Source organism: Lichenostomus cassidix, chromosome 19 (genome assembly GCF_008360975.1).
Source record: "Lichenostomus cassidix isolate B80296 chromosome 19, HeHo_3.0, whole genome shotgun sequence".
NCBI lineage: Eukaryota > Metazoa > Chordata > Aves > Passeriformes > Meliphagidae > Lichenostomus > Lichenostomus cassidix.
Genome location: NC_139499.1, coordinates 7,886,060 through 7,899,716, shown reverse-complemented (window position 1 = coordinate 7,899,716; position 13,657 = coordinate 7,886,060). Strand labels below are relative to the sequence as shown.

General features: G+C 44.2%; 1 protein-coding gene across 3 annotated transcripts in view; it reads right to left on the bottom strand.

Annotated features, from left to right (window-relative positions):
• VPS53 (VPS53 subunit of GARP complex) overlaps positions 1-13,657 on the bottom strand; it is a 59,139-nt gene that overhangs the window by 24,571 nt on the left and 20,911 nt on the right. For 2 of the 3 annotated variants that reach the window (XM_085078407.1, XM_085078410.1), the window contains exons 8-13: positions 10,323-10,401; positions 9,293-9,436; positions 7,819-7,961; positions 7,040-7,181; positions 5,962-6,066; positions 2,792-2,886 (exon numbers count right to left, since the gene is read on the bottom strand). In XM_085078407.1, coding sequence (XP_084934533.1) covers positions 2,792-2,886; positions 5,962-6,066; positions 7,040-7,181; positions 7,819-7,961; positions 9,293-9,436; positions 10,323-10,401 — 708 coding nt within the window. The remainder of the gene's footprint in view (positions 1-2,791; positions 2,887-5,961; positions 6,067-7,039; positions 7,182-7,818; positions 7,962-9,292; positions 9,437-10,322; positions 10,402-13,657) is intronic. The other variant, XM_085078408.1, reaches the window with a different exon arrangement.

Sequence of the window (13,657 nt, the reverse complement as noted above, 5' to 3'; positions counted from 1 at the left end):
CATTCACCAGTCACTTGGGGTTTTTTGCCTTCTCTCAGTCTCAAGGCACGGTCAGGAATGTCGATGGCTTTTGTTTCTTTGTGCTTAGCCCACATGGTGTCCTCTTCTCTGAGGCAAAGTGAAATGGATCTGTATTTTCCTGGTCCCCCCCCAGGGTCTTGTCAACTGGGATGCAGGAGAAAATGCAGCTGTTCCCAAGAGCTGGGAGAGCAGTGCTGGGGTTTCATGCTTGTTCTCATCCCAACCTGGACAAAACTGCCCAGCAAACCAGGCTGTGGGGCTGGTTTGTGCTCCTGTTTCAGAATGGCACTGGTGCAAGCAAAACATCAGGATACTGTACACTAAAAAGAACCAATACATCATTAATGCACACCTTGGTTGGTGGCAAACTTTCACATCAGTCTCAGTTGGCCCAAATATAATACAAAGGCCAAGAATCTTTGTGTGGTACAATGGGAGCACAGAGAGTCTGGCAGAAAAAGCTGCTGGGAGAGGAGATGAAACATGAAGAAGGCAGGAGAGCTACAGAAAATGAGTATTTTCTCCACAGACTCTGCGGAAAAAGCTCCAAGAAAATTCTCTGGTAGTGCAGATGTGGTATTTCCTAACAGTAGCATATTTATTGGGAGCGAGAACTCGCCAAATCTAACCAAGAGAAAGCATGAAATGAAATCATATAAAGGGAATTTTATTCTGGTTCTTTTCATTCCTGAATTCCTCTTCCTTTTTTTTTTTTTCCCTTTCACTCAACCTATTCAGGACTTTTCTGCACTTCTGGCAAATGTGAGATTGAATCAGGAACTCCTGGGCAGCACCAGGGAAGAGCAGAATGCTCAGGAAACTCCTCAGTGATGTGAACAGTGCTGGGCAGTGAGGAAGGGCAGTGGCCCTGACACACCTGGACCATTGCAAAGTAGTTTCCATGGAGTTTTGGGATTTTGGAAGCCCCTCTGCCGACGAGGCTGCAAACACACAGCACAAAGTGCCAGTTTTCCAAGCACTCCCGACTCAGACGTGCCTTTGAGCAGATTTAAGCAGAGCTCTGCACACTCTCAGCCCTGCAGACCTGACAGAGCTCTTCCTTCTCTCCAGCAGAACAGCTCAGCTCACATCTGTGTGCTCCTGCTGCTCCAGCTGACCACAAAGGAGAGCTAAAGACACACATCCCAAAGGGGCAGCAATGAAATCTGCTTTGCTGCTCAGAAATCTGATATTTACTCCGCAGCTGAGGGTGGAGAGCAGCATCTTTAAACTCTTTCTTTCAGGTGTCTCCTCTTAAACTGCTACAGATTTTGGCACTGGGCTTCTTTAAATGGGTATGGAAACAATTTTTTGGCAGAAGAAGTCCAGGCTGCTTTCTACCACAGATTTAAGGCAACGATGAACAAAACTATCACGCTACTCTCACTAGTCAGAGCTCAAATACACAATTAATGATCTGAGCAACATCTCATTTTCAGACATCAGCAACAGATTCCTCAAAAGTTCAATCAAAGGAGAAAGATGAGAAAATCATGAAGGAAAGCAATTTTTGGCAGTCAGGGGCAGCGTGGGGAATACTGTGGCAGTTTTTCTTTGAACTCCCTGCAGCCTGTGGCTATAAAGCTAATATGAAACATCTCAGGACTGTAAAGGAAAAGGAAAAAAAAAAAAGGCAACTGAAGGGGCTAGGAGCACAGTGGGGTAGAATTACCAAAATGGGGATTAAAATGGCCCCCAGTGAGAAGGGAAGAAATACTCCAACAAGTCAGTGCTCAGTTGGCTGAGGGCAGGGGGGAAATATCAGTTTCCCTTTGTTATACTGCAGAGCGGAACCTCAACCCAGCAGGACACACCACTGGGCAAGCTTTCACTTATTTCATGATTTTTTTTTTCAGCATAAAAGTTGATGGGACATGGAAAAGGTGGTTATCAAGGAGTTTGGACAAAATCAGGACACTACAAGCCTCGAGTTACACACTCTCTCATGTGTAGAGCCTTGGAAGACAGAAGAGCACAGATAGATCAGACACATGAAGTAGGCACCTCCTTCTCCTTTCCAGCCACTAATCTGTGCTAAAAGACTAAACTGAACCTTTTTCAGCTATCTCCTCTCCCAGGCGGCACTGCAGTTGCTACTGAGATGTTATTTAAACCCTGGTGTGAATCGAGGCGCACAAGAAAGTGTGGTGAGAGCTCAGAAAACTTCTCAGAGCTCCAAGCTGAAAGCTCCTTTCATTCCAGCTGTTTTGCTGCAAGTCAAAGAGGAAGATGAAGAAGGGTGCCAGGGATTAAGGCCCCTGACAAAGTCCCAATCTGTGAGCAATGATAATGTTATCTTACAGCCAGCTCATCCGCAGCAGCTTTCATCTAACAATCTCAAATAACTTATTTCTATTAAGCAAATCTTGCAACTCCTCTGCCACAAAGGCACGTGTGTATTTTACAGAAAACCCAACCCTATTATTTGTGAAAGACATGAGATGAAAGAAAGACAGATGTCTGCAGTGGGAATTGCAAAGGCAACAGAAGTAATTTCAGGATCTCTAAGGCTCTTCCACAGAAAGGCAGCGAGCACCACTCCTGCAGCCCTTTGCAATTACACACAAAACCAACCTCCACAGCCCTCTGAACACTCCTTTTGGCCAAGCAAAGGTCCCACTCAAAGTTTGTTGAACCACAATCACTGCTCCTGATGAAATCAGACAGCAGCATTCCAATAAATTAATTTCCTGCAGCTTGAGGACACAATCCAGTACAACCCAACTCGTCCAATAGCAAACAAACCCCAAAATTCAAGCTGGTTACTCACTTGTCCTGGGACTCGATATACACATAAAGGTGAGGCTCAAAGCACTTGGAAACAATGCCATGGAAAGGATTGTCAGGGACCTTTGGCTTCTTTGGCTGCAAGAGAATATTTAGAGTTTTGGTTCAAACCTTGACCTTGAAGGAACAGCAATGCAACAGCACAGAAGGATATAAATCTTTAGTGATATTGCAACACAGAAATTTGCTGTCAAATAATCGAAGCATGTAAATGTCAGTATAGCCAAGTCTTTCCTCCTTCTCAGAGAGCTGTTAGCAATCCAAGGAATTAGCTTTCCACTTGTAAAATATTCTTAGCCTCAAAGAGAAGGCTGCTCCTTGCTAACAGATTTCAGCTGAAGAATCTTAACACAGTTTGCAAATAAAACCTCCCTGAATCCTTCAAGCAGTAACAAGGCTCCACTAGTCCCCTCTGAAATTAAATGTGGCAGTTATTTGGGAGCAAGATTGAAGAATCCCTACATTTTCGAATATCAAGGGTAATAACTCAAAGTTACAGGCTCCATCTGAATGAATTTTATTTAGATAAACAGCATGTAATTACTGGAGAAGCCAGAATCATACAGGCAACACTACAGGCCTGCTTGCACTGCGAAACATGTTTCTGGGGATGCAAAGATTTCTATTTTTAAATCACATTTAGAGCATTAAGCACATGTGCCATTTGGGAGCCATCCGGTTCACCCTCATTTTAGTTTAGTGCTGCACTCTAACCACAGCCAGGCACAGCTCACCAAAGCCACTGGGACTGCTCACACATTTAAATTTGTGCATGTTTAAGTACCAGGCTGGGCAGAGCCTTTAAGATCTTTTTTTGCCCTGCAGCTAGATTGTTATTGTTATTATTATTATTTTTTTTTTACTAATGGATAATTTCTCTTCTTGCTCCCCAGCAAACCAGCAACTTTTCACTGGCTGCAAAGAGGGCTGCAGTGACTCGGGAATGGAATTCTTTCTTCTCTCTCTCTCTCCACAAAAAGCCAAGATCAGCTCCCAGCCAATAAAGATATTAATTTTTCCAGCTGAATTTTTTTTCTTTTTAGTGCAAGAAAAGCCAAACAGAAGAAGCAAAACGAGAGAGCCTGAAGGACTTTCTCTCCTAAACAACAGAGGAGGTGGCACTAAGAACTTGGCAGGAATAACAGAGTGTGACAAGGCAAACATTTCTCAGCAATAATTCAGCCCCAAAGACAGGATAAATCCCAATTTACGGCTGCAAACCTAAAGTGAGTAAATAATTTTATGGAGAAAAAACCACCTCTGTGAGCCTGGCATCACCAAGAGAAGAATGTGAGTTTTCAGAGCCTTGGGACAGAACCATTACCAGGCATCCTCCTCCCAAATCCTCTGCCTGTGCCCATGTCTGCCAGATGCACAGTCACTGGAGCTGGGAGGACAACAATGGCTAAAAAGCACAAGCTGCCAAGTCCCTGGGATGGCAGTGCCAGCACAAGGCTGCAGATTCACCATGTTTACCATTTGCCAGGCTGGAAGAGCCAACTCCTGCAGCAGGCCTGGCTCTCTGCATGTCTCTGCATCAAGCTGCTCCCAGCGTGGCTGGTGGAGGGAATACTAAATCTTTTAACAGTAGCAGTGAAGCTGTATTTCTGAGAGTGCAATCCTGTCCAAAAGCTGCAGATGTTTAAGCTATTTCCTCCTTGAGTTTGATGGAAATAATAAAAGGTTACTGTTGTCACAGTAAGGAGGTCTGCAGCTGGCCCAGTTTCCTTTCATTACTATCCAAAGTAAACAGATTAAACCGAACTGCTAGGATTACCAAAAGAGGTGCTTTTTTAACAAGGATTTTCCCCCCCAAATTCTTGAGCTCCCTCTTAGATTCCCAAGCGTCTTGAACTCTCAGGACTGGTGTTTTAGAAGGGCTCTTCCACTGAAAACCCTTCATCTCCAACTCTTTGTGTCCCTTCAGTTCTTCACACAGTGACAGCAGATGAGACTTGCAGCACTTCCAGACTCACACAGAGTGCAGCAGTTCCTCTCTGCTGTTCAATTAACCCAGCCCTAATTATTGCAATTACTTCTTCACCTGCATTCTAGCACCACTGACTTCTCCAAGGATGTCCTCTCATCCCAACACTGCACATCAAAGCCAACCTTCCAGCCAGGAGATATTGGAAAGCAAGCTCTTCCCAAAAAAATGCATCAGATGTGTCTCCCCAAGTTCCCAATCTCTGTCTCACTGATAAAGTCCACACAGTATCAACTGTCCAGGCTGTATTTTAATGAAAACAGCAAAACTTGGCTTAAATAATTCAGTTTCAGGATTTTGGCTGTGGATGTGGGCAGAGGGGATGTCGTGCACCAGACTGTGCTGGTGGAGAGCTACCACCTCCTCATCTTCCCAGGGGCATGGATTGGACTAGGTCCTGAGGCCCTGCTCATCCATCAGGATACACCTGTACCTGGCCCATTTACAGGGCTGTAAATCCCCTAAACAAGGAGAGCACCAGCTTCAAGTAACTCACAATTGGACATTTAGAAAACATCCATCTGGTGTGTAAAAAATACAGGCTTTGATATCGTTGCCAGTTAAAACAATTGCATTTACCATTCACCCTTTAATATTTGCAGAAGCCCTGTGCTTGTACAAGCAGTTAGGTGTTGCCTGCTTTGCAGAGGTAATGGATGAAAAGCACTGGAAAGATAAAAATCCCAGAAGTGATTTATCTGGAGTGAAAATCTAAAGCTGACACTTGAAAGTTCAATGAGTTGCCTGGTGACTCCAGACAGTTTGCTTGGCTGACAGGGCAAAATATGAATTGCAACTGTTTGTAGAGGAGCTTCTTTTGGGATCTGAAAACCCAAATAGCTATTTCATCTTGCTTTGACACAAATCCTGTAGCTACATTTGGGCTGTTGCTGTACAGGCTAGAACAGAATCCAGCTCACTCTCACGTGGCAGGATTGTCTCCGCACTATTAACTGGAATAAAGATTGCTTTGGTTTCAGTGAAGTGAGCCAGAGCAAAGCATGGTTGTACTAGGAGCCTGGATGCTGCACAAAGGATCAAAACTGCACTAAATTAATTGCTGTGAAAACAAACTTTTCAAATCAATGGGATGGGAAAAGCTGAGGCCCCACTGGAGATTTTGACAGAGGCTGCCTTGCTGACAGATGAGAACTTCAAAGACTTACTTTGTCCGTATCGCTTTTCTCGATCACAATCTCATCTGTCTCTGCCCCAGTTTCATCCTCCAGAAAGGGGTTGGTGGAGGGAGGTGGCACTTCTGTCTTCTTCTGCTGGAAAAGAGGAAGCTCCTTAGAGAACAGGCAGTTCTGTGCCCTCTGGCACACAGCTGCATCCATGGTTTGCCTTCCTGAGCCCTTCAAAGCCCTGCCCAGCAATCTGCCTTCTCCCAGGACAGAGGTGATCAGATCCTGGCTCCCTCTCCACCCCTCCCCAGCACACTTCATCCTCTGTTTGCACCCAGGCTGCCTGAATCCTCCCTTCTCCTTTTAATTAGCAGCACCCATAGCAAATGACAAGTGGGTCCAGCAGGCTTTCCTTGTAGGCTGAACTATCACATCCAAGTAGGCTCCAAGACACCAGCAGGACAGAGAAGCCAACCTCAAACCAGTGCCTTCAAAGCCACACATGCTCTGGGCTCCCAGGGAATTTGGCTGGCAGAGCTCTGGGCTGAGCTTCCAGGCAGGAAAAGCTCAGAGATGGCTCCAGAGGTATTCCCTGAGCCTTTTCTCTTGGTTCTGCCTTTACAAACTACACCAAAAGAGACAGGAGTAGAAGCTACCAATGTCCCAGCAAGGCAGAGTGACCCAACAGCCAATGTGGGATTGAAAGCTGTGGTGAATGTGTGGTGACTAGAAATGGAAAGAAGAGGGGATTTTGAGTTATAATGTGTCACTGACATGCAGAGAACAAACACCACAACGCAGTCACCACACCATAATCACTCTGTGGTTCTCCATAGCTGTGTGGCTTCGAACACCACAGGGCCCCAGGAGAACCAAAAAAGGACACAAGCAGTGTGTTTTTGTTCTTGTGAGTCCTGTGCCACCTTCTCTACAGTACTCATGACCAAAAATCACTTTTCCAGCTACAGACCACTGAGCACAGTCACATTAAACACCCAATGCAAGCAGAGGCTGCAGGTGACACCTTTTGGAGTCTCCACTGCCTGAGCTATGTGTGAGGGAGTTTCTTTCTCCTGAGAAAGCTGCTGAGTGAAGGATTGCTCTTCAGAAATCCCCTTACCACGGTGCCATCAGCAAGAGTGCAGCCTGAGAAGCGCTTGGCCAGCAGCCCTTCGAAGTTGGTCGTTCTCTGAATTGCAAACAAAAGCAATTTCACCTCGATCTCCTTCGCTCTCGTGCGCATGATCTTGGAGAGCTCTGCCCTGCAACACAGAGGGGATATAGAAAAAACAAATGTGGTTTTCTGTAAAGATCTGAAACCTAACACTGGAACTCAGTCCATTCCCCAGAGAGACTTTCATCACAAAATTCAGGCTAATTCCTAAGAGGCTCTCTAACATAAAACTGCTTTGCAGATCCCATTTCAAACACAACCACAGTTGTTCTGAGCTCTGTGGGTAACAGGACCCCATCTCCTGGAAGCCAGTTGGGAAATCCCCCAGTATCAAACCTTGGGAAGCACAGTGCCTCCCGCTGGGGTCCAGGAACAAAGGCAATGGTGCCACTGGGACTCCACCTGGCACCTTCCTCTGCTTCCCTGTCTCTGGCTGGCAAAGAGACACTCACACCACAGCCAGATCTTCCACTCAGCCTGAAATATTCCTGATTTTTACCTCTGTTACACTGAAAATTGATTTCCACGTCGCTTCAATTCCTCATCATTTCAGCGACGCTTCTCAGGGTTTTCACTCCTCGCTTCCTTTTAATCACGGCCAATCCCACAGAGATGCCTGCAGCCTTCCTTTCCACATCGATCAGCGTGGCAGGAGCCAAGCCAGCTCCTTTGAATTTCAGGAAGCTGGGAGTGCTGGGAGGCAGCAGGAGCTGCGTGGGGCTCACCTGGTGACGTGGCAGAACTCCACGGCGATGCGCTCCGTCATGCACCACTCCGGCGGGAACATCCTCCCGTATTTCTCCTCGTAATCCACCAGCTGCCTCTTGATCCAGGCGTAGCGCCGGTCAATCTTGTCCAGCCAGGCCACCTAGATCCCGTGGACAGCAAGATTTTAGCACCAGCAGCAGCTCTGGCAGAGCAGTTGCTGATATTGAGGGCTGTGCTGCTGCAGAAGAGTCAGCAGAATCAATGAGAGGTGGCTTGAGATCTATTAACATCCTCTGAGTGCACCAAGGGGAGGTTTGAAATTGGATAAATTGGATAAATTGGATATTAGGGAAAATGTCTTCACTGAAAGGGTTATCAAGCACCAGAACAGGCTGCCCAGGGAATTGGCTGAGTCATCATCCCAGGAGGGGTTTAAGAGATGTGTGGATGTGGCACTCAGGGACAGGGTTTAGTGGTGAACTTGGCAATGGGTGGAATTAAGAATCTTAAAGGTCTTTTCCAACCTAAATGATTCTGGGATTCCAAGTGCTTAAATGCATGCCAGACTGAAAATCCTATCTTGTGTGAATTAAGAGAGTAAGTTCTGTTGAAAATGAGGATAACAGTAGTCCTAAATCGTGTAGAGATTATTGAAAACTCGATCCAGTAATATTTCATTTTATCCCACCCTCTTTGTTTCACAGACAGAGAGGTTTAAGTCAACAGTGGAATGAGAATTTAGGAATTCCTGGATTCTTACAAGCAGCTCACATTAAAACTCCTACAAAAATTCTTACAACCTGAGCAGGATGGGATTTTTTTTCCCTCAATAATTGTGCTTTCTGGTCAAAAAGTAGAAAGATTAATAAAAAAAAAGTTGATGGAAAAATGCTATTTAAATTTAGGCATTTTAGCCTTTCTCTATTCTATATCAAACATTTGAAATCGATAAAATTCATTTTGATCTAAAGGTGGTTTTGGTTTGTTTGGGGTTTCTTTCCCAAATTCAAGAAAGCTACAGTAAATTTTTTAAAAGCTGTTAGCATCAGGACAGGAAGCTTAAAAATTAGCCACAAAGATAATTAACTTCCTAGAAATCCCTCCCCCTCAGCCTTCTAAGCCCTTTGGGGTGTCTCTTGTTTGTCTGGGGGGAAGGTGGTGTTGCTTTTGCAATTTTCAGAGCTTCATTTTTAAACCCTTTAGAGGGCAGAAAATAAATCTAATATGAATTAATTTATTTACTTGCTCCATGAGGGGAGAAAACATTTCTAGCGCTGCTATAAGAAACTGAGGTCTGAGGTGGGAGGAAGTCACCCTGGCAGAGCTAACCCTGACTCCCAGCTCAGCCACTCCAGATCACACCCACCATCACTGTTTCCAAACCCTTGGGATAAAAACTTCTCCCCACAGGAACCTGTGGAAGCATGAATTTCGTGAACGCCAGCAGAGCAAAATGTGAAATCCAAATGTAGCTTGCTAAGCTTCCCTTACATCTTGATTTTCCTGGAAAAGGACCAGATACTCCGAGAGGTGCTGTTTAATAAATTTCTTGATGATTTCCTGTTTGATTCTGGGATCCAGGACGTTGGCCACCAGGCAGGCATCACGTAGGACATTGCTGGGTCCACCAGTCCTCTGTTGAAATAAACAGGAAGAAAATTATTTCAGGTTAAATAGTTAAATAGTGGGTGATTGTAAACTGCACTGCATCCAGGTTATCTTGGGTTTGTCCTTTCCTATTATTCTCTTTTCTGCTGCTGCTCTTTATTTATTGCTGCCTCTTTCTTCTGTTGGATGAAAGCTGAGCTGCTTCCATTGCACTGGCCATAAAGTTGTTCCATAGTAAAGACAGAAAATTTAGAAAGGTTTTTTTTAAAAAAGGCTGTTTTGGTGCTGCTTCACATGGACACAGATTTGCCCTTCACCAACTGTTCCATAAAGTTTCCTCATTTATGTACTTGTCAGTTGTATGAAGAAACCAGAAGAGCTGGTACTTTGAAAGGCAGAACTGGTGTTGTCTTGGAAGTAAATTCAAATTCACACCTACTCCCCTTACTGTTTGCAAATGTTTGGATGCACAATGTTGGGGAAGCACAGTTGGTGCCTTAGCCCCAGCCCAGATTTGTATCTGTGCTGAGTAAACCACAGACAAACTTGGTGGCAGTGTGACAACAGACAGCCTGTGCTTGGCTTCCTCTGAACAAAACACCAATTTTTGTGGCAAACAAATAACCAGGGACTGGGGGAGACCCCAAAGAAACCCCACTGTGGTCCCCAGGACCACACATGAATTACTGGGGCATGACTGGCTGTGTGCAGTGTGACAGGGGAAGGGTGGCACTTCCCTCCCACATTCCTGACAGGAACAATGAGAAATACACCCTTTGCTTCCTAAAGAAACTCCTGCAACAGAGAGAGACCAAACCTAGAGGGAAAATGAGACTAAACCCAACGACAACCACATCAAACAGTTCTCAGAGACACTTTTCAATGGGAGGAAGAGGGAAAGTGAGAGCTTTACCTTTGTACCTTGAGAAGGAAAGGCTTCCTCGAAGTCAGCCAGGATCTGCTGCCCCAACTCGTTCTGTGCTGCTTTCACCCTGGGGGGACACAGGAAAGGCTTTGCTGGTGGCTCAGCTGTTGACTGCAAACATCACTGCAAGCAGGACTGAAACACCACCAGCTGCATGAAGGTTTGTAAGAGATAAAAAGGATATTCTGCTGCCCTGCTGCCATTTAATAGTTCAATAAGGGCCAGGTAATCAGCTGAGAAATCAGCAGGGTTCCTTTAATGCCAATGTGATCTACGTTTAAATTCATTGAAGTTGATCACGTTTCATCAGAAATATGTTTTTAACATACAAAAAGCTTCACAATGTCTCAATCTTCACCATGAACCTTCCACAGTTCCAGGTGTACTGAGCCACTTTTAAATGAATAGTGCTGGCAGCAGTTTTAGTCTATAAATTCTCCATGTCTTAGAGAAGCACAAAAGAACAAAGGTATGAAACGAGTGTAGAAGTTTTGAATAAACCACAACCTTGCTCTTTCTTTGGCTGGAAGAAGAAAGCTTCCAATTTCCAGAAATAAAAGTCAATACAGCTTAATTGATACTTCTAGGGAAATGGAAATGCCTACACACACTGGAAAGTGCCAAAGCAAACAGTGAGGCACTTACATCCCTCTGCAGCCCTTGAATTCTTCCATCAGTTTTTATTATACTGGAAACACTTTCAGGTCTAAACTGATCACTCAAAGCAGTGGATTTTTCCACTGAGATTGATACTTTAGCAAGACTGGCGACATTTACTGTTGTGAAAATGTTTGTTCAGACTGTGGGGAGAAGACTTGGGAATTTTTTCGTGCTTGTTTAAGACTCCTCAGCCTTATCAAGGAACAATCTGCTTCTTTAATCTTCCCATTTGAGTTCCATTAGTGGCAAAACCCTGCGAGATGATTTGACACTGCTGGATTCCTTCATGGTGCCAAATGCAGAAAATTCTAGTCCTTTAAAAGTGATGGCTGAAATATAACTTTATGTTTGTGATTTAAGTGGATGTACAACCTGCCTTCCCCAGGATTTATTTATGGGGATTTTGTTGGAAAAGCTTCCTGCCTGCAATGTCAAATATAATTCCCACTTAAGCTCTCTGTTTCACAGGAATGTTCAGAAACTCCTCTACTCTTCCAGGTAAAAATCCCCAGTTAACACCTTCATGACTGGAAAACAAAAGGAATTCTCTAATCTGTTGAAATAGGAGTGGGAAATTTAATCAGTAAGGAGGAAGCCACAACTACAGGTTTACTCCTGCTTAAATTGTACAAGAAAGCACTTGCAGTTCATGTGAGAAAGCTTCACAGAGCCAAACCCTTTGAGTCTCCAGGAGAAGAAATGGAAAAAAAGACAAAAAAAAAAAAGACTCCGAAAAAAATTTTTTTTGAATAATCAAGAAACAAGCAGTCTGTACAATTAGGAACCACAGAAATTAATGAGTTTGTGTAAACAACTGGAAGCTGTTAGCAGTGATACTTCTTTCCTCCTGAGCAGCTGTGGGGACCTTCCTATTTGACAACAGCTGCAGTGCAGCACAGTGGAGGCTCTGAAAAGAGCAGCAGCCAGATTCCCAAAGACTCAACAAATTTAAAAGAGGCTCTGTCAAGCAGTTAAAAGCCCTGTCCACAGGCTCTGTTGTTTTAGGCTCTGATTCAGGAAAGTACTTAAGGACAGTCTTAATGGGGATTCTCATATCCTTAAATTAAGAAACTTGCAGGAATGCCTTCCTCAAGTGGGATGATAAAAATATGTATTTTTTTAAAAATAGGTCCTGCATTAAAATCTCTCAAAAGCAGACAGGGAGAGTAAGTTTGAATCTTTTTTTCCTTCATATTTTCTAGGAGAGGGACAGGGCAGAGCCCTGAGAACATGGGGAGCACTTGCTTTAGCCACTGGAGATTATTGCCCCTGTGGAAAACTGTCAGCTTTTCAATAATTCAGAATATGCTCGATGCAGTGGAAAGTGCAGCGATAAAAGCCCTGAAGGAGCTCCCTGCACGTGCCTGAGTGTGTGTGTGCAACCACTTGCACACAGGGAATTGGCTCAGCAATCTCAGAGAAGAGATTTAGGATCTCTCAGAGCCTCAGGTGGGTCTGATAAGGGTCTCTTTGCCTGGGTAGGTTCTCCCAGCAGCCATCCCACATCCCATGCAGTGGAGAATTGCCTTTTCCTGGGGCTGCCAAACCCTCTGGTTATCCAGCTATTAATGATTTCTGTTCCTCTGACTTTTGTTTTATTATTAGTGACTTTTTGTTCCCAGTTTCCCCCACCTTTAAAAAATCAAAACAAGAAAACCCACTGCTATGTTTCAAATGACATTCAATTACTAGAAACCACAATTCCTTTAGCCAAAGCTACCAGAAATCTTAAACCACGCCTGGCAGCTTGCTGAGATAAAAAGAGGCTGAGCCAGCCTGTTCTTCTGTGGCAAACTTATAATCATCTTTCTCCTAAATACTTTCCAGGCTTTTTTCCACTATCTGCTGGGCCTGCAAGACCACTTTTAGGGGTGGGTTTGGGACCACTAATTGTACCTCTCTTCACAAGGCAGAAAACAGCAGAGGATTGAGAGATAAGAAAATATTCCTATTTACTACAACAACTTCCAATGCACCGCATTAGAAGTTGTTTTAGGAACACTCTTAGGGAAATATTTACATTTGGATCTGAACTGTGACATTTTTGGATCAATACTCAACAGGGTCAGCCCATGAAGCCAACTAATTGAGAGTTCAGTCCAGGTTTCCAATGACTCCTGACAGTGGGATTTTTGTTTGGTTATTTTCAAAGGGACAGAACAGGTGGAAAACGACATTAAAAACACATCATTACTTCTCACAGCATCCAGGAGCAGGAACTTAAATTGAATACCCCATGACAAAGAGCACATCCAACACCACTGAGCAGGCACTTCTCCTTCCCATGGTTTCCCATTCATTCTTGGCTTCACTCCATTCACACCGAGAAAAATGAGGCTTTTTATTTCAGAAAGCAGCAGAATCTGCTTGTTGAGCAGTGTATATAATAGACTTATTGTATATAACAGACATTGGTTACTGTCACAGCTCTGTGCCAGCATCTACTAAAGCATTTCTTGCCTTCCCAAACATCCTAGAGGCTTCACTTGTACCATTAAAACAAATCCATGAGATATCAAACCCCAGCAATTTCACAGTCTAAAAATATCCCTGCAAGAAGCCAGGCAAACTTCCTCTGATGCTTCATGAATCACGAAGGGATTTCCAAGCAAAAGAGAGAGAAAACTCAACTCCAAACCCTAAAACTCAACTCCAAAGACAGG